The sequence below is a fragment of the Rattus norvegicus genome, chromosome 15 (genome assembly GCF_036323735.1).
Source record: "Rattus norvegicus strain BN/NHsdMcwi chromosome 15, GRCr8, whole genome shotgun sequence".
Classification (NCBI taxonomy): domain Eukaryota; kingdom Metazoa; phylum Chordata; class Mammalia; order Rodentia; family Muridae; genus Rattus; species Rattus norvegicus.
Window position 1 is genome coordinate 86,757,344 of NC_086033.1, and position 20,474 is coordinate 86,777,817.

Sequence of the window (20,474 nt, forward strand, 5' to 3'; positions counted from 1 at the left end):
TCCTTAGACGCATGCTTTGCCGATGACAGCTTCGTTTATTTGGCTTGTCTTTCATGTCAGTTGCCAAATTCTTTGAAGATGTGGATCGCTGACCGTGATCATTAGTTAGAGGAGGGAATTTTACAGCTTCATGCTAAAGGCTGACAGGCTTACATCTAGCCAAGAAAACCTGCAGTCCAGCCTACGCAATGCTCAATACTCAGGAGCTCTAGAAATCTAAGTTACACAGCACAAATTGTCTCCAATCCTAAGGTCCTTGGCTCTAAGATGATGTTAGTAAATCTCCTTTATGTGGTTGTTCCCTTAGAACACCCGGAACTGCTTGTCCCAGGAGACCATAGCAGACTTCCAAAAGAAATACATAAGGATTAAGTGGTGAGCAGAGCATGTCTGTGCATGAAAGACTAATTCTAGTTAAAAAACTGCAGGAAACGACCCTCTCCTGCCTTCTCTCTTCCTGTTCATCATCAGGATGCTGTATGCAGTAAATCCAAGGGCTGTCTCCCTAATGGGCTTGACCTTGAGCCAATGAATTAGAAATGGTCCATGATAGGACTCTGATGATTTTTGATGCTTGAATATTCGATGCTGAGTATTAAGTCAGTGCCTCTGTAGGATGAAGTGGACATGTGTCCCCGGAATCAGGTAAAATGTAGAATTATCCCCCAGCAGGGATCAGGAAGGTTTCAAGTATTAAAACCAGGAACCGTCAGAGAGTCAATGTGATGTTAGGGGTTTATAAAGATGTAGAAAACTGGTGCATTCAGAGATCTGGATAGAAAAAGACTTCACTGTGCTAAATTTTGGGTTCTTTTCCTCACCAGTAAGCAAGATTACCACTGCTAAGCTTTGGCTCTAAGCCCATGAGAGAAAAGCAGGTGGCCATTTGTAACCACCTTAAGAGGCTAAGGAAGTCCGGGGCGGCCTGAGAGGTTTACATTTCTTTCATTGGATAGAGACTCACCAGAGATGTTTACTGTGATAACTGTAACACTGTAATTAATTTATAAATTAATCCATGGACCTGGTCCAAAAGGAAACACGTAACTAAGATACTTAGAAACATCTGTTTGTTTTCCACTTCCTAACATTTCATGGCTTGGGGTGATAATGGTTCTTTGATGGCTTGTCTTATTTATTGGCTAGAACATCTTTTTGCAGGTCTGTGGCTATTGGTTATCGATTATTTACAAGTCTGAGACTATCTCTCTCAATCTTCTTTTAAAAATAGTTTCACAGCCCTCTCCCTGATTGGGGATTCCATCTGCCACAGTAATTTCTGAGGAACAGAACACCCAGGACTTCCTTATAAATCAGGTGTGTTTTCCAGGCCCCTTCTGTTTATACCATTATTTTTCCTAGAGGCATTTGCTCTTCTCTCTTCCTGCTTCTAGTCTGTAGATATTTGTCCTAGGCAAGTATTTTCATTGCTTTCCAAAAAGCCAACCATTCCCTAAATGTCTTAAAAGTGGAAAAAGATTCTGAGGTAGTGAGTCTATCCAAGGGCCACCCTCCGTTGACCTCGTACTCTTGGTAAAATGAACTGTGAAAATCAGCTCTGGCTCAGGCATCTGGTTGACCCCGCACAATGCTTTGCATCAAAGAGACTCTTATTCCAGTCCCATTCCCTCTAGTCCCGGAGCTTTCCACTCACTGCCCACGCCCCTTCGCTTGCTATATTCCTAAGGCAGGAACTTTGGTGTTAGGTTGGTCTGAGTTTGAACCTCCGCAGTGTAATTCACCAGCTACGTAACCCCAGGCAAACCATCCACCCTGAGATTCCTACCCAGGATAAACAGGCCTCTATTTCGAGCTCCTGTCCTAGCTTTCTGGAACATGACTGGGGCGTTATTTTAATCACATCAATTGCCTTAGCTACTTTTTGTTGCTCCGATGGAACGCGGTGACCAGGGCCACTTAGAGAAGATAGCGTTTACCTTAAAAGGGTTCAGAGGCGTGGCGGAGGCGTGGCCAAGGGGTAGGAGGCTGACTGTTCATCTCTTCAAAGTTAAGTATGAATGAAAGAGAGCAAACTGGGCTGAGCAGGGGAAGACTTTTAATCTCCATGTTCATCTGAAGGATGTACTTCCTCCAGAAACATTGAATGATCTAACCTTTCCCAAACAGCCCAACTGGGGACCAAGTATCCAACAACATGTCCCCCATAGGGAACGCTTTCATTCAGAAGACCCCATTCCAAACCATGGCTCCATCGGGTCACAGCATTTCACGGAGCTACGAAGTGAGGACAGTCGTTGTAAACTGATGACCTAGAAATGTTGTGCGAGTCTTAAATGAGCTGATGTGCATAAAGCATAAACATGTCACCCTATGACCCAGGTCTTTTGCTTTCTTCCTTGCCTTTTCCATTTTCTTCCTGTATCCTTGGTCTTGTTGATCTACCCTCAGTTCTTGGCTTTTTTCTTTTCTGTTTCGCTTTCCTACCTTTCACTCTCTGCCCCCCCCCCCCCCCCCCGTCCAGTCTAAATTTTGTTCTCATAATCAGAAGTGAAAGAGAAAGGCGGCAGAAAGAGCTAACGGTGTTGTTACCTCAGCCAAGCTTCTCCTTGGGCCAGACTTTTAAATGTCTATCATTGTAGAGATAACCCAAAGAAGAAAAAGAAAATTGTAAATGAACTGCGAGGCGGTCTAGGAAATTCCAAAAGCTGAGGTAGTTAGGGGTGGCCAGGGGAACAGTTAACTGTTAGACAGGAAAGCTAACCCCAGAAATGCCACTCTTAAAAACAGAAAGCACTGGGAAGGCAGCTCAGTGCTGGAGCGCTTGCCCACCATGTAGAAAGCCTGGGGACAAAAAGGTGAGCATTTCAGAAGCAGGGGATGTAGATGGTTTCTTATGCATCCAAGAACTAAGAACAGTTGGTTGATTTCTTGATTCTGAGCTCGAGAGAGTAGTTTTGCCTTAAACCGGAGGACAGTTGTCCTTTGGCAAAGTGTGCAAACAGTGAATGCTATGGGTCACCTTCTGGGGTTGAACCTCGAAGAGGAAGTGAAAGGTTGGCTGGTGGTTGACAGTTATTTGTGTTTTCTTTGCTTCCTTTGGCTCTGTTTACGTCAAGGTCCTTGAGAATTTTAGCTTCCTGATTAGAATTTCAACTTAAACATTTAGTACTTAGAAAGTTCAGGAATATTTAAACTTGAAGGTTGAAAATTGGATATATGGTCATCTAAACTATAGCTTGTTATGGGCACAGGTCAGTACTAACACTGGGGTGAGAACACAAGATTTAATATGAGAATTTCTAATTTAATCCAACACTAGTTGGCTGAAAGACTGTGGACCCCTTCTCTGGGATTTTGTCTCTGATTATAAACCGTAGGTATAATGTGACATATCACGATGTTCTTAGATATAGTATGACATATCACAAAGTTCTTGCAGGGACTTTAAAAACACAAACAAATGGTGATCTTTGTAGTTCCCAAAGCAACAGAGAACTGGAACATCATTCTCTCGTGAATTTCTACATTTAAAACATAAGTGTAAAATATAACTCTGCTATAATCCCAGCCCTAGGAAGCTGAGGCAGCTCTTGGAGTCTAGCCTGGGCTACATGGTAAGAAAATGGAAACAGAGAGGCTCATTGCTGACGTATGCCACTGTTCCACACAGATTCAGGCAGCAGCTTTTTGAAGATTTCATCTGTCTCCTGAGAAGCTATAAACTTTACTGCAGCGAGACTGAAAGCCCAATTAGCTGAACTGAGGCTGCTAACGTGGTCTCATTTGCTTAGATGCTGACCTGATTTAAGATCCAGGTAATTCCAGTCCCTAAAACAGCAATTGCACTAAAGAATTTCATAAAAAAAAAAAAACAAGCTTTCCCTGCATTTAATTTTTAGCATTCAATCTGAGAGGCTTGTGACTGACAGCTCAATTCCAAAAAAGTATTTTTTAAAACAAGGATATTCTTCATAAGATATATGTTTTTGATCCCTTTCTAATAACTACATAAGAAGTATCTGTGCGTTAGAAAGATTGCTTTCTGTCCTGAGTGGAATATGTTCCATATTTTCATTGCAGGAAAATATCTGGGAAAGTGGAATTGAATAAAGGAGGGGCTTGCCTCACAGATGCTTTAGAAGCCCCAAGTAATGGCTCTGGACCACCAAACGGGCTGATGAAAGAAGGCAAGGTAGATGATGGTTAGCTGAGGAAAATTATGTAGGAGAGATAGAAAGAGTCCACAGAGCAGACCCTGCCCACCTTGAACCGTCAGTTAGGGGACCATTATTTTGGCATCTCTTAAATCCAATAATTAATGATGATGATGATGATGATGATGATGATGATGATGATGATGATAATCTGTAGTATCAGTTATTTTTAGTTCATTTGAGAAATGCAGAAATCTCAATGAAGTATTATTACCAAATTGCACACAATACAACTTCCTTTATTATCTAGATTGCCTCAACGGACAACGTGAGTTTTGGAAGCCAAGTGGAAGCCTTGCTCGGCTTGGCAGCAAGATGGCCCCAGGGAAGCAGTACTCTCAGGGCTTGTCTTCAGTGTGGTGGGAACTGAGAAGTTCCAGGCTGAGCTGTCAGGAGATGTTGGCACTGCCCTTCCCGACTGTTGCTACACCCAACCACACTTCCACTGTTGCCCACTGTTGGTCTACCAGAGTGATTCTCTGCCAGCCTTCTATTGGCTCTATCGTGTAACGTTTGGAGCTGTGCATAGAACCATTTACTGCGTTGCAGTCATACATACTTCATTACAGCCCCTGTTTCTACCACCTGCTGTGATCTGTGCAGGTTACATCGTGGGCCCCTGCAAGTAAAGAGAATAGCATCCACTGAAAAGATTGATATAAGAACATATGCCTGAGCATAAGAATTGTAGTGACCCAACAAGTGGCCCCATTGCTAAAAGTCTTGGTCACAGGCATGTTGTCATATGTGCTGTTTACTCATCAAAGAACCATGACTGTTCTGTTGACTCCTGGCCAGATGTTAAATCTACTTGTTCCATAAAAGCTTAGAAACACGGGGGAAGAGCATTAGGCTTGAGTAATAAACTCAGATGCAGCCTAACTTTTAATAACAGGAGCTTCACTGTTCTTCTAAAAGGAAAAGATTGAAGGCAGATAATTCAGGATAATTGGGGCAGCTCTATGATTGCTGTAAAAATGGCCACTCCTACCTTCTGCATAGAATCTTAATTCAGAGCAGAGCGGCTGGAAGCAAAAAGACTAAGCCAAGGGGGACTTTTTCCTCAACTTCGATAGCCTAAACTGTGCCCACCTGTGGCTTCGACAGAGACTGAAAAGAGTGGTTCTACGTACAAGTAAGAAGGAAGTGAAGAACGGGGACTAGAGAGGTCACTGTTCTGTGTCATGACACCCTGATGAGTTGTGTCTAGTCTTTTCCTTGTCATCTGTTCCTACTGCGTCAAGGGCTACTTTGATGGTTCCTAAAATTTAACATGAAACAGACAGTTAAAAAACATTTTAATTGTATTCAATCATACGGTTTTTGAGATAGGATTTCTTTGTGTAGCCCTGGCTGCCCTGGAATCTCTCTGTAGATCAGGCTGCTCTCAAAATCACAGAGATCTGCCTGCCCCTATCTCCTAAATGCTGGGATTAAAGGCTTGTGCCACCGCTGCCCAGCATGAGTGAATTTTAGTTAAAAATGAGAAGCTGTTGTATCTTTAGAATGTTTTTTTTTCTCATTCTGTGAGACCACTCTACCATCTCAGTGGGATGCCCGTCCTCCTTTTGGTTTTGCCTTAAAATGTGAGACCAGGTTTCACTCACTCTCACAGACAGGTCTTGAGCATCCTGTGTCCCCCAGGAGCTGCAGTCATGGAATTGTTCCACCAGGCCTGAATTCTGAATTCTGAATTTCTAAATATGAAAATCAGAGTGATGATCACTGACCTGTTTGATCATGAAAATTAATTTAAAAAAATTATATGGTCCCACATATGAGACCAATTTCATATTTGGTAACTTACCAGCTGACAAAAAAGACATGATGGACATATAGTCATTTGCATTCAACTAACAGAAATGCTTGCACACCAAGTATAGGCATTGTAGTATACTTTCTTCACTAGTGCTTTCATCTTGCCCATCCTCTGCATACCCTATTCACCTACAGCAGTGATTCTCAACCTTCCTAACACCTCTACTCTTTATCATGACGTGGTGACCCCCAACCATACAATTATTTTGTTGCTACTCATAACTGTAATGTTCTACTCTTATGAATTATAATGTAAATATGGTTGTTTTTAGACGATTTTAGGCATGACCCCCAGAGGGGTCACCACCCACAGGTTGGGAACCACTGATCCAGAGGTTTGCAAACCGGGGTCTAGATTCTAGGCAGGGGTGGGTAAGATCTCGAGGGACTCCCAAACTGTCCTACTGTCAGCCTTTTACAGAGTGTTGCATACAAAACAGAAACCAACAAGCAAAACGAGAACTTGCCTCTTCATGTTAAGTTTAGGACTAACTCCCATAAGACAGGCATGACAGCCTCCTGGAAGGTGTGACGTTGAAAGCTAGGTGTTCTTCAGAAGGCCTGATTAAAGAAGGTAGGCTTCTGATCCAGTTTCCACGCCTTAACCTCTTCCTCCCCATTAATGACTGGTCTTGAATCTCATGTAAATACCCACAGACTCCACACTGGAGTCTCTGGATGTGTCTAGGAATAAGTAGTTAAGGGAAGCCTTGTTCTCTCTGTGCAGCTCTCTGGCTCCAAGCCCATACAGGCATTGTGTTTTCAGTTCTCCATGGACTCTCACCCATGTCCCATGCGATATCCTTCTCAACCCAGGAATCTGTTGTCTTTGTAGGCTCTGGTGAGGGAAGGGGAGAGTTTAGACAATAATAATAACAGCTTGGATGATTTATAGTAATTTATAATTTATAGAACGTTATCTTAGTTTTCACAGTAGCCGTTTAAGCTTGATATAACGCCCACTTTGCCGAGACAGAGTAATGGCTTGCTCCACGTGGCTAATGAGTACCACAGCTGGGACTCAGCCTGAGGCTAACTCACAGCTCACCACTTCCCCCCGGAGCCACCACTCAGCCTTAATGTTTCCCTGCATAGGCAGGCTTTACTTTAAACTAGCTAGCAGTCATGAAGATGGAAAGATGATGTTCGTCAAGTGCATTGCGATACTTTGAGAAAAACAGAAAGTTGTGGGGGCCTAACAGGAAGCTAAAGATGGGACACAACAGGGAGGGAGGCTTGACATAAAAATGGCCGGATGTCTGTACAAAGCTCCACAGGCAGAACTGGCACTGCAGTCGATGATAAGACAAATGACATCATGCAGAAGCCATTTGTTCTGAAGACTAGAAGTATATGGAGAAAGCATGGTGCATACAATATGAGATTTATGTGTTTTAGATGGGCACACGTGTGCCTTTTCTACAAAGAATTTTAAGTTCAATGCTTCAGAATAGCCATTCACACTATTTGATTTGTTTTGTAAATGAACTGCATATAACATGTATTTACTATGGATGTGCTAAATATTTTATCTATCCAATGTGCACTATAAATAGTGTATTTGATATGTTGTTCTATAGCATACCAAGTGAAATATCAGAAAACCTAGTACCCAATAGCCACATGTTTATGCAACGTAATAGAATATTGCCTTCTCTTAATGTCATACAATCTGCTGTGTCACCTTGTTAATTCAGATGAAACATGATCTTGAATGAGATTGACATTTTTCCTCTTGACTCCCATTCTTGCTTTCTTGTAAAAGAGGGTGACTCTGTTTCCAAACCAAAAATAGAAGTCAGGATCTGGTCAGGAGCCAGAAATATTTAAGCATTGAGGGTTCTCAATAATGTGCATATTATCAGCATGTGAAATGATAAAAGTCCTGATGGAGCTGATGTAATCCTGTGATATAAAGTTTATTCATTTTATTCTGGCATAATTATGGGAACACAATAAGGCTGTCCCTTGAGCACTCATATGAACCCCATCTGCTGACAGTGTATGGTTTGGGTTTTTTTTTTTTAGTTGAAAGCTAATTCATATTTCATAACGTTTATCTAATCGAAAGTATAAGATTCAATGTTTTTTAATTCATGAATTTGTAATCCATCATCACTTTGCAATTCCAGAACATTTTCACCCCAAAAGAAGCCTCATTCCCATTAGCAGCATCTTCCTTTCCCCTTGCTTCTAAAAACCACAATCTAATCTTTTTTCCAAGAGCCTGAATATTGTTTGTATTTCATAAAGATGGAATAACACATCGTCACTGTCTGTTCACTTTGCCTGTTTCATTTTTCATCCATCTTCTAGTGTGAATGAGTTCTTGAGTCCTGTGTATTCCTGAGCAGTGGTCCGTTGTGTGGATATGCCAAACTCTGTATCCATTCATTGTTTGGTGGCTATTTGGGTTATTTCTACTGTTTCTTTTTTTTTTTTTTTAGTATTATGAATAATGTTGCTATGACTAGTCCTGTGTAGGTTTTTGTGTTGAGATATGTTTTATAACCAAGATAGTATTCAAGAATACACAAAGAAGACCGGAAGTCCCACACCCGCGGATCCCGGCCCGCAGCAGCTCTCTGCTCCCAAACCCCGTGGGAGAGAGACCTCACCGCCTGATCAGGTGGGCACTCCTGAGGCTGCAGAGTGGAGGAGACCACCAACACTGCCCACCCCTGCCCACATCCCTGGCCCAAGAGGAAACTGTGTAAGGCCTCTGGGTTCCCATAGGGGAGGGCCCAGGAGCGGCAGGACCCCTGTGCCTGAGACACCCCCGGAACCAGAAGGAAACAGACCGGATAAACAGTTTCTGCACCCAGATCCCGTGGGAGGGAGAGCTGAACCTTCAGAGAGGCAGACACGCCTGGGAGACCAGGGGAGGCTGCACTCTGTGCACGTCCAGACGCCAGAGGAGAACACCAGGCGTCATCTGGAGCCCTGGTGTGCGGAGGCTCCCGGAAAGAGCGGCGCAGATCTTCCCGGTTGCTGCCACAGCAGAGAGGACCCCACGAGCAGTACCCTACGAGCAAACTTGAGCCTTGGATCCACAGGTGGGAACAACTTTTCCCCTGCAGGAAACCTGCCTGGTGAACTCAAGACACAGGCCCACAGGAACAGCTGAAGACCTGTAGAGAGGAAAAACTACACGCCCGAAAGCAGAACACTCTGTCCCCATAACTGGCTGAAAGAAAACAGGAAAACAGGTCTACAGCACTCCTGACACACAGGCTTATAGGACAGTCTAGCCACTGTCAGAAATAGCAGAACAAAGTAACACTAGAGATAATCTGATGGCGAGAGGCAAGCGCAGGAACCCAAGCAACAGAAACCAAGACTACATGGCATCATCGGAGCCCAATTCTCCCACCAAAACAAACACGGAATATCCAAACACACCAGAAAAGCAAGATCTAGTTTCAAAATCATATTTGATCATGATGCTGGAGGACTTCAAGAAAGACATAAAGAGCTCCCTTAGAGAACAAGTAGAAGCCTACAGAGAGGAATCGCAAAAATCCCTGAAAGAATTCCAGGAAAACACAATCAAACAGTTGAAGGAATTAAAAATGGAAATAGAAGCAATCAAGAAAGAACACATGGAAACAACCCTGGACATAGAAAATCAGAAGAAAAGAAAAGGAGCTGTAGATACAAGCTTCACCAACAGAATACAAGAGATGGAAGAGAGAATCTCAGGAGCAGAAGATTCCATAGAAATCATTGACTCAACTGTCAAAGATAATGTAAAGCAGAAAAAGCTACTGGTCCAAAACATACAGGAAATCCAGGACTCAATGAGAAGATCAAACCTAAGGATAATAGGTATAGAAGAGAGTGAAGACTCCCAGCTCAAAGGACCAGTAAATATCTTCAACAAAATCATAGAAGAAAACTTCCCTAACCTAACAAAAGAGATACCCATAGGCATACAAGAAGCCTACAGAACTCCAAATAGATTGGACCAGAAAAGAAACACCTCCTGTCACATAATAGTCAAAACACCAAACGCACAAAATAAAGAAAGAATATTAAAAGCAGTAAGGGAAAAAGGTCAAGTAACATATAAAGGCAGACCTATCAGAATCACACCAGACTTTTCGCCAGAAACTATGAAGGCCAGAAGATCCTGGACAGATGTCATACAGACCCCAAGAGAACACAAATGCCAGCCCAGGTTACTGTATCCTGCAAAACTCTCAATTACCATAGATGGAGAAACCAAGATATTCTATGACAAAACCAAATTTACACAATATCTTTCTACAAATCCAGCACTACAAAGGATAATAAAGGGTAAAGCCCAACATAAGGAGGCAAGCTATACCCTAGAAGAAGCAAGAAACTAATCATCTTGGCAACAAAACAAAGAGAAGAAAAGCACACAAACATAACCTCTCGTCCAAATATGAATATAACAGGAAGCAATAATCACTATTCCTTAACATCTCTCAACATCAATGGCCTCAACTCCCCAATAAAAAGACATAGATTAACAAACTGGATACGCAACGAGGACCCTGCATTCTGCTGCCTACAGGAAACACACCTCAGAGACAAAGACAGACACTACCTCAGAGTGAAAGGCTGGAAAACAACTTTCCAAGCAAATGGTCAGAAGAAGCAAGCTGGAGTAGCCATTCTAATATCAAATAAAATCAATTTTCAATTAAAAGTCATCAAAAAAGATAAGGAAGGACACTTCATATTCATCAAAGGAAAAATCCACCAGGATGAACTCTCAATCCTCATCTTCGGTTGGTTTATATACAAGTGTGCAATTTCTAGGCTTGAAAGTAAAATGATGCTATCTGGTGCTGGATAGAGGAGCCTTATTTTTTATTATGGCAGCTTGCTATTTTTGTAACATGGTGATTTGGTTGAACACAATAAAGTACAGTAGTAACTGATCTCCCCTTCTTCCTGGATGAGTGAGGAGATGATTAAATGTTGATGTCAGCATCCTTGAGCATATTCAGATGAGCTTCTGCTTCTGTTGAAAAGGATGCTGTGTTTGATTGTGGTCCGAAGCTTTGAAGCACTACTTGGCATTTCCTTCCTTGGAGGTCTCACTGTTTAAAAATAACAGATTTGATAGCTTGTTGGTAAGGTGAGGTCCAGCTTGTCTCCACTAGGTCATCTTCATGTGAATCCGGTGGTTATACGGTTTTGTTCTAGGGATATTTCATTTTTTTAATAACGGTTTTAGCTGACATTCATGGAGAGAATGAATCCCTAGAAGTGTGCCACTAGTGAAAGGAAATCCTGTCTAGAGTATGTTTCTTTACAAAGCTGTGTCACACCATCCTTTGGGCCCTCTGCTGGAAAAGTAGAATCAAGTCTCAAATAATGCCTTTTAAATTGTATCCTCTAGTATTATAGATGTAGGACAGTACTGTATCATACCTCTGTGGATGTAAAATAGCTTGTACCTGCTTTATGATACGTAGTAGTGACCGTGCTAGTAGTAGTGACAGAGCTGTTTTTAATGATGTTGCTCAGAATGTTTTCTTTCCAGATGATGATTGAGAAGCTAATTTAAAAAAAAAATGGTGCCAGGTACCACAAGAGTAACAGAACTGTGCTGTTTTCTCGGGTTTTGTTTTTTTACTTTTTTTTTTCTTTTTTTAATGGAGTGTGCTGGATGTCTCTACAGTTTTGTTCAGATGACTGCAGAACCTGGAAAAGCTGTTGCTGCTGTTGATGCATAACACACTGCTATTATTGGTCTTTTTATATAAATATAAATATATATATATACAGATATATAATTTGAATTTTTTGAAACTTTAGCTGTGCTGTCAACTTTGGAAAAAAGTATCCCCGTTTACTGTGTTGAGTTGGCACTGTACAGAAATTAACAGCCATATTGGTCTAGAAATGTTGAACTTAAGTTTTTTCCATTTGTACAGAGGTAACACACTGTATTAAATATGTAAGGTCTTATCAACGTGGGTTTGATTACAAAAACTAATAAAGTATTCTCTAAATTAAAAAAAAAAAGAATACACAAAGAAGGCTCTTCACTGATGGTTTGCTGCAGTGATACCTTGAAAGGATGCCTTGGTTGCCCTGGTGCATTGTGGGTAGAACTTATGGGACTTGTGAGACATCATGGTCCCCAGTGAGCACTCTATCTCCAGTGAGCCTGTCTAGTCTTTCAGTGACTCATGAAGAACATGATTGTTGGGTGCTCAGAAAAGAGGCTGTCTTTGTTTGAGAAGTCTGCCATTGACACTTAGCATCTTGGACAAGTTATTCTGTCACTGAATGTCATATGTTTTATCGGAGCGTTGGCAATAATAATAAGCACCCTACAAAGTTCACTTGATGGTGAGAGATAATGCCTATGACATACATTATGATCTCAAAGTAGGGGCTCAACTAACACATGTTTAAGATATTGGGAATTGCTCTGTGCAATATGACAGCTGAAGATATTAAGGGCACAGATCAGGAGGGCGTGGCACAAAGCTCTTTGGAAGGCTTCACTACTTTAGGAAAGCTTGATCATTTCCTTCCTAAGAACTGGAGAGGTTTTCTAGGGGTGCCATAACAAACCACCACACAGACACGTGGCGAGCTAGAGAGAAGAAATATGTTGTCTGGCAGTTTTGGAAGCTGGGTGTCAAGAGCAAGGGTGAAGGGTGTCAATGTGTTCAGGTTCTCTTGAGCTTTTTTTGGCTTACAGGTGAGCAATCCTTGTTACTCCAAAGGCCTTGTTTTAATTTCCCCCTCTTTAATTTCACTATCTCCAAATAGCATCATAGTCTGATGTGCTTTAATGTTAGAGTTTAACGTGTGAATTTGGGGGCCAGGATTCAGTCTCGGATATAGGTAGGCAGTGTCTGCATTATCTTACACTGGGAACAAAAGAGAAAGCCCATGGCTTACTCACTGAAGCCCACCTTCTTGGAAGAGATGGCACAATCAACAGATAATTATACAATGTTTTGTCTCTAGTTACCCTGTCTCACAACTAAACTTGCAATATTTGCAAATGTATTATCAAAAATATATTTAATATGATGTCTCATAGTCATCATAATCAAAATCATAGTTCAGTCAGCAGGCATGTGCCTTGTTGGTATAGCTAAGAAGGAAAGAAGAAAATATCAGGTTACATTTGGAAACAAAAAATGAATAAGCTAGGAATCCTAAGAAGTAGGTTCCAATTGAGACACAATTAGTGAACAATTGAGATACGTGCCTCTATTTATTTGTTCTCTCTCTCTCTCTCTCTCTCTCTCTCTCTCTCTCTCTCTCTCTCTGTGTATGTGTGTGTGTGTGTGTGTGTGTGTGTGTGTGTGTGTTGCACATGCTTGCTAAACATGTCACCACTTGCATGTGGAAGTCAGAGGATAATCCCTGTAGGCATCTCTCTCTCTTTCAACCATGTAGATCCCGAGGGCTGAGTTCAGATCACCAGGAGTGGTGGCAAGCACCTGTCCCCTGAGCCATCTCAGTAAACCTATGCTGAGGAAATCTATGTTTTTAGGGTTCTCTTTACTCCATTTTCTTAACAGCCAGGGGCTGTCCCACATTCACTGAACATCCATTTGCCAAAGTTCAAATCTGCCCTAACCCTTCCCTACCCCCAGCCCCTTTCCTGGTTTGCTCTCTGTTTTCCAAAGAAATACAATAAAGGCATGGAGTAACTACGGGAGTTGGGCAATGATTTGACATTTTACAGAGGTTCTCATTTGTTTCTCACAACAGCTTGACTTTGCCTCATTTGTAGATGAGGGACCCGAGCTAGGAGCATACCCAAGGTGACTCTAGGCTTAGGAAGGCAGTGACCATGGTTGTTGCTGCTAGACTTTGTCTTGTACTTGTCTCTCTCTAGACTCAGTGCACGAGAGGAAAGTTGGGTATCAGACATTGAGGGTGTAGTCTCAGGAGTGGGAAGTAAAAGATGGGAAGGCAGAAGAAACAAGGACGTGCTCTGTGACAACTGATCTTCAGCCAGATTCCATAGTCTAGGCTACTTTAATGAAGGCTCAACCTCCCCTCTAGCCTGTGGTCCTCCAGAGGTAATGGAAAAGGAAGGTTCTTAGGATACAGGGAAGTGGACCTGCTTAAAAATAGTTCTTTAGGGTAATTCCAATCTTTGTTGTTCTCAGTCCAGCCCACTAGCAAACACCAAACATAAACCAGCAGCTATAGTCCAGTCCATTTGGCAGACACCACACATGAACCAGCAAGTTCAATCTAGAAGAAGCTGAGAGGCTCACCAACCTGCCTAAGTCTGTGGAAGCAGCAGGAAAGCCACAGGAGCCTCATGAGAAGTTCTTTAGCAAGTTTCTCTTTATGGTGTCACCACAAGAGGGGCTTAGCAATGCATTGTAAGGCGAACCAGTACACGCATGTCATCAGTGAAGACTAAGGACACAGAGCAAGGGGAGCCGATGCTGGCGCTCCCACTGACTGTAGGACATATTTATATTTTTTCTAAGCATCTTGCACTCACGTGTTTGCTATAGCAAAACACCCTTTCACCTGTGTCTGCTTTAGAAAAACAACCTTTCACCTGTGTGCCCCAGCAAACCATCATTCGATGTAACTGAACTTCCAAAAAAACCCAGAGGTTTTTCACATCACCACAGTAAACTCCAAAGTGCACATTATCCTCTACAATCACCTCTGTCTTGGGACATGGAGCTGGCATTTTTATCCGAGTCAGTCATTTCCAGGTTACCTGGGTGTGTCCTCATGGCTATGATGATACCAAAGGGACAAAAGAAGGAGGTGGAAGGCCTTCAGAATGTCCAGGTTAAACTACAGCTAATAATATGGTGCTGAGCAGCATTTAGAGTTTAACAGTGTGTGTGTGTGTGTGTGTGTGTGTGTGTGTGTGTGAACATTATTCATTAGATCATTATTGTCACAATAACCTTTTGAGGTCGGTGACAAGCTCCATTAGCCTCGTTTAGTGGAGTGAGTTAAGCGATAAGATTGCAGAACTTGAATGTGATGAATTGGACCTACAGTTTACTTCTTAGTTAGGATTGAATGGGCCTTTGAGTTCCGTATGTCATCTGGTGGGGTAGATACCACAAAGGACACAATCGTCCAAGGAGAACGACTAGTTGTTCCCATTTACCTGGGTCGTTTCTGGTTTTAGAGATGTAAGTTCTGCTTTCAGGGTAAGTAGGATCGGCTAGGCACAGTCCTAAGGTCTGCAGTGCTTCTAAGATTCATGGAAGTGTTCTCAGTTTAACTCCTCAAACAACAGGAGAAAAAATGCAACAGAAAGGACAAACACAATACTGTAGCAGCTCTAACTGTGTTCATGCTAATATAGGCATTAGGGATGTTTTCATTTATTTGTTTCCTATGTGTGTCCGTGCATGCACGAGGACATGTGTGGAGGCCAGAAGACAGCTTCTAGAAGTCAGTTCTCTCCTTCCGCCCATTTTGATTGTAAACGTATGTGAATTGGACTCACGACATCAGGCTTGGTGGCAGTTGCTTTTATCTGATGAGCCATTATGTTGACCCCCGACAATTATAATTTTTAACACATGTGTCTATGTAAGAAGGGGCTTTTAGTATCCATGAGTAACATAGATGCATAACACGCTTCTGAGGAACTGTGTCAGTTCTGAGAGAACTGGGACTGGGGTCATATTAAACCCTTCACGCTGTAATAATGGAGGCTGGTCATGGATAAGGACCTTGGAGCTTTCCTATTTGGGTAGTTGTTTAAAATCACCAGTGTTTAGTCAGATCTGGAGTTTCTTTGTGTCCTGTTGCTTCATCTTTCATGACATACCACTTGCCTGGTTGACTTTGGTTTCCCAGAAGGAACTGGTAAGCCCATCTTAAGGCCCTCTGTCCTTGTGCCGTGAGTCCAGCACAATGTCTCTTTCTGTTCATTCACCCCAACCAAACACTTGTCTGACTCTCCCCTAGCTCAGGGCCAGGCACAATGTACATACATAGTGCATATTTATTGACTGAGTAAAAGAATCGATTGAAAACTGGATTTAATTAGTTGCTTATTGTATAGCCCCAGGGATTTTAAACAGGTTGGGCCTCATTTTTTTCCGTGTGTAAAATAAGAAAAAAAAATGCATTCCGTGGACCAGATACACCCTCAGATTCTTGGAGGGCACTTTGTGTCATATTTGTGACTTCCTTATAGGCTCTGTAAATATCGATGAAAAGTATATCTTAGCAATTAAATTGTCCCTTGAGTGTTCTTAATATCATGGTTATATTTTCTCATTTCCCCTATTCTCCATCTTTCTTTTAGATCCTCACTAAAATCCAGCATGTCAAATTTTTCCTCAAGAAAAAAGTCTCCTGTTGGAAATGGTAATGTAGATAATGTTTACTCAAAAATTACAAAAAAATCCCTTTAAAATATAAGCAAAACAACTCATATATCATGTTTTTACTATGGATAATGTTATTTGGAAACAATGGCTATATATTAGCTTTGCTTAAGTTAGGCATCTTTTTACTTTTTAGTAAGAATAAGGGGTGGGAAAGGGGTGTGATGTAAATTTACTACTCATGTGAAATCCTTTAAAATCCTAAAATATTTTTAATGCTGTAGTTACCACTTATGTCCTTATAAATTAAAAAAGCACATTAAATCAATATAAAATATTTTTATTGAAGGGCAGTCTGCGCCCTGGTTCCTGTGAGATCCATGAATTAAGCCATGAGTAATACAATTCACTGTAATTCATGGTATCTTTCTGAGGTATGTTCACATTGAGCGGAATGGCCAGCTACAAACCGAGGCAGACGCTCCTGCGCTCTCAGGGCCTCAGATGGGGCCTGCTGAGCTGCGACCGCGGCAGTTTCAGTTGGCACCTGAGCGCCTTTAGTTGTTATCTTTGGTGATGGGGTGTGGGATTTGTTCTTTCTTGCTGGGGCACCCTGCTTCTAAATGCTACGAGGCTTGCCAGTGCAGATGAGGCCAACAAGATATGTCTCTGAAGACCTTCTGGTTAACGCCCCGCCCTCGGCTTCACTCTGAGGCTCTTTGTGTTTCTCTTATAGATCCGAAGAGCACCCAGGGAGCTGCGCTGAGACAACAGGGTTTTCATGATGTGAACAAAAGAAGGGCTTTCTTACAGGATAACAGCTGGATAAAGAAGCTCCCAGAGGAAGAAAAGTAAGCACGGAGGAGGATGGATCGGTGAATGAGAGGCATCTGTGTTTGGAAGACATGGCCATCTAAAATGCAGTCCTTTCCTGCTAAAGCACTTGGTTATACTGCTGGAGTGGCTAATTAATCTCTGCTCACATGGACCTGGCAGCGGTGGCAGGAGTAGCAGCCCATGTTACTCGCTACCACCCCAGTGTTCTGGCTCCTGAGTGAAAGACACACACGCATAAGCACGCGCACAGACACACACATACATAGCCTTATATTTTAATATGCCTTAAACAGCTCAATGTCTGGGCTACTTCTTAACATCCACATGGCTAGCACACTCCTCCCTGATATTCCTGACTCACCCTTACTAAAACCTACAATCCATTTTGGCTGCCTTGGACCCAGCCCTGCAGCCCTCCTCGGCCATGATCGTAGATGCGGGCTATGCTCTTCCTTCTGCACCTCTCAGGCCTGGTCTTTACTCCTCTCCCGGCATGGAGGCTCTCTCCTTCCTCCTCCTTCAGTCCCTTGCCCATGAACCCTAAAGATCCCACCTCTGTCTTTCTACCCAGCCATTGGCTACAGGCAACTTCATTACCAATCAAAACCAATGTGGGGCAGGAACCCTCAGTGTCTTAGGTGCAGATTCTTACGTAATTTGGGGGACCCAATACTACATGGTCTAAGTTTTGTAAGATCTAGTAAGCAATCTGCACTTTTACAAACACATTCCATTTTGGTCCCACCTCACTATCTACCTCCAGGTGGCTGGAAGAGTGTGGCCTTACACAAGGGCAAAATGTCACTGGCTTTGAGCATTGCCTCTGCTCGCCGTACATTTAAAGAACTGAAACTATGACCGTAGGCTTCCAGCCTATTGGTAACAGATCTATGAGAGATATCCATCTAGCCTGGTTACATCTTTACTATCAATTAGTTACGTATTATAAGTTATGCATAGCTATGGATTCGTTTTCTGATTTCTTTGTGCGTTAAGCTTAATGTTGGGCATCTGGTTGCTGAAGCATCACTAATTCTCATAAACATGTAAGGTAGGTATTATAATCTCGTTTTATAGGAGAGAAATCTATAGCCCTGAGAAGCTATGTAATTTGTCCAAATGGCCACATAGCTTTTATGTGGCTGAACTGATATTTTAACATGATCCATTGTCTTTCTACTGTAGTCACGTTTTTAACCAGAGCTAATTTACCCCAGAGGGTATTTGGCAATGTTGGGAGGTATTTTAGGTCGTGATATTGGGAAATATATCTAACATGTAGTGAATAGAAATCCAAAGGACTGATAAACATCCCGAAATGTGCAGAGTAGACCTCACGGTGAAGCACTTTCAAACCCACAATGTTAACAGCCACAAGTTGGGAAACTGCATTTAAGGGTTCTTTTTTCTTTTCTTTTCTTTTCTTTTTTTTTTTTCCAGAGCTGGGGACTGAGCCCAGGGCCTTGTGCTTGCTAGGCAAGCGCTCTACCACTGAGCTAAATCCCCAACCCCGCATTTAAGGGTTCTTATTCTAAATTTCTACACACTATCCGGACATGCGTATTTGAGGAGCATACTTAAAACTGGCAGTGACAGGTTAAAAAAAAATCTTTTAGCTTCTGTCATTGTATCCTATTTAGCTACTGACATATGGTGATGTGCAGAGTCTTTGTCACCATCAGACTGAGCACTGTCACCCCCTCCCACAAGTCTGCACTTAGCTCTTCTGTGAGAGCAGGCTTTAGCTTTTAAGTGTTTATATCGATGGGTGAAGGTAGAAACGCCAGTAAGTCATGGTTGGCGGGAATGCAGGTTCGATGCCAAGCCAGACTCCCTCAGCAGGCCCGGGGAAGCCGGCTTGGGTGGCATGGCAGGTGTTGAGTGAAGGGGAAGTTGATGCAGATGCTTTCCTAGCTCTGGGCTGTGTGCTGTCATTTGTTTTCTGGTAAGACATGTGCCTGGCCCCTGCTGTGCTCTCCTGGGTTTTAAGGAAAGGTCCAAGGAAGAGGGAGACTTTTCCTCATGGCCGTCTGAGCGTGCAGCCTCACTAGGCTGTTTTCAGCTCCCCTGCTCACTTTTCTCTTTAATTATCCAGTATAGTTTCTTTTATAGCGTTGTTAAACATAGTTCCAAAATGTCGAATGATGTTAATGGAGTCCATCGAGAGTGAATGCGGTGTTTCAGGTTTGGGGAGTTGGCAGGGAGAACTTCAGTTACTTCCCTTCTGCAGAGCTTCCGGGTCACTTCCTAATGTTGCCTGCACTTCCGGGCCCACTCGACAAAGTCAGAATGGCATAGCTTTGGCAACGTAGGTGTACCATTCTATCACAGGGTTGACTAGTGAAGAGAGGAGAGGAGACAAAGATGTGGGTCCTAAGCCACCTTTGTCACTTGCTAATCATCTGATTCTAGAAAAGCCACAAAACCTTTGATGAATGGCTGCATCTACTGACTAGCACAAACAGTGTCTTCCCCGCCTCATTTAAGAGGCATTTGAAGGCCCATGCATTCTAATGCTTTAAAAAAATGGGCTTAATCTCCTATGAATGATTAATCTCCCTCATTTGAAACTTAGCACTTGCATTCCCAAGGCAAATGGTCAAATGGATCAAAATGTGCAGACATCGTAGGCTTAATTAAAGCTGAAGAATGCTTATAGAAAACTTTTGTCTTTTCTTCTTGTGGGAAAAAAAAACTAATAACACAAAGCCGATGCCCTTATGTTCCCATACTCTGATTTAAAAAAAAATCACAATAAACTAAGCACTGACTCATCGTGGAAATCTCATGGGACAAATAGACTGGTACCGTCAAACTAGTTCTACTCCATTCTGCTCCTGCAAGTTGTGACTGGTTAATTTAGATTTATGGCTGTGCTCCTAGGCATGGAGTAAAACAAATTAGCCTTGCTCGAAGCTGTCGCGCTCTCTCTCTCTCTCTCTCTCTCTCTCTCTCTCTCTCTCTCTGTCTGTCTCTCTTATTTAGTGCTTGGCAAACAGCGTGGTAGCTTTGGATGTGACTTAATTTTGGTCTCTCTCTGCAGAGACGAAAACTACGGCAGGGTGGTGCTCAGCCGACATAACTCCCATGATGCCTTGGACAGGTGAGTGCCTACAACAGTTAAATAATTCAAAACACAAAGATGGAGGTCGTGCAAGCCAGATGTGTATTTGTAGGTGGGCTTGGGCTTTCTTCAACGTGTGTACATGCAAAAGAACATCTGGAATATCATCAGGGGTTTATGCCAGAAAACTGTCCCATGTCAGGTCTCAGAACTATGGCTCTGAGGAGACTCACACATCCTCTCAGTCTGTTCCACTGACTCTCGTATAAAGAGATTGATGCTTAGAGAAAGGAAGGC

At 42.5% G+C, this 20,474-nt stretch overlaps 1 protein-coding gene across 3 annotated transcripts in view; it reads left to right on the top strand.

Annotated features, from left to right (window-relative positions):
- The window catches only part of Scel (sciellin), a 116,606-nt gene that overhangs the window by 2,749 nt on the left and 93,383 nt on the right, over window positions 1-20,474 (top strand). For all 3 annotated transcript variants that reach the window (XM_006252428.5, XM_039093531.2, NM_001108388.1), the window contains exons 2-4: window positions 16,255-16,316; window positions 17,013-17,127; window positions 20,157-20,216. In XM_006252428.5, the coding sequence (XP_006252490.1) occupies window positions 16,274-16,316; window positions 17,013-17,127; window positions 20,157-20,216 (218 nt within the window). In that variant the 5' untranslated portion in view covers window positions 16,255-16,273. The remainder of the gene's footprint in view (window positions 1-16,254; window positions 16,317-17,012; window positions 17,128-20,156; window positions 20,217-20,474) is intronic.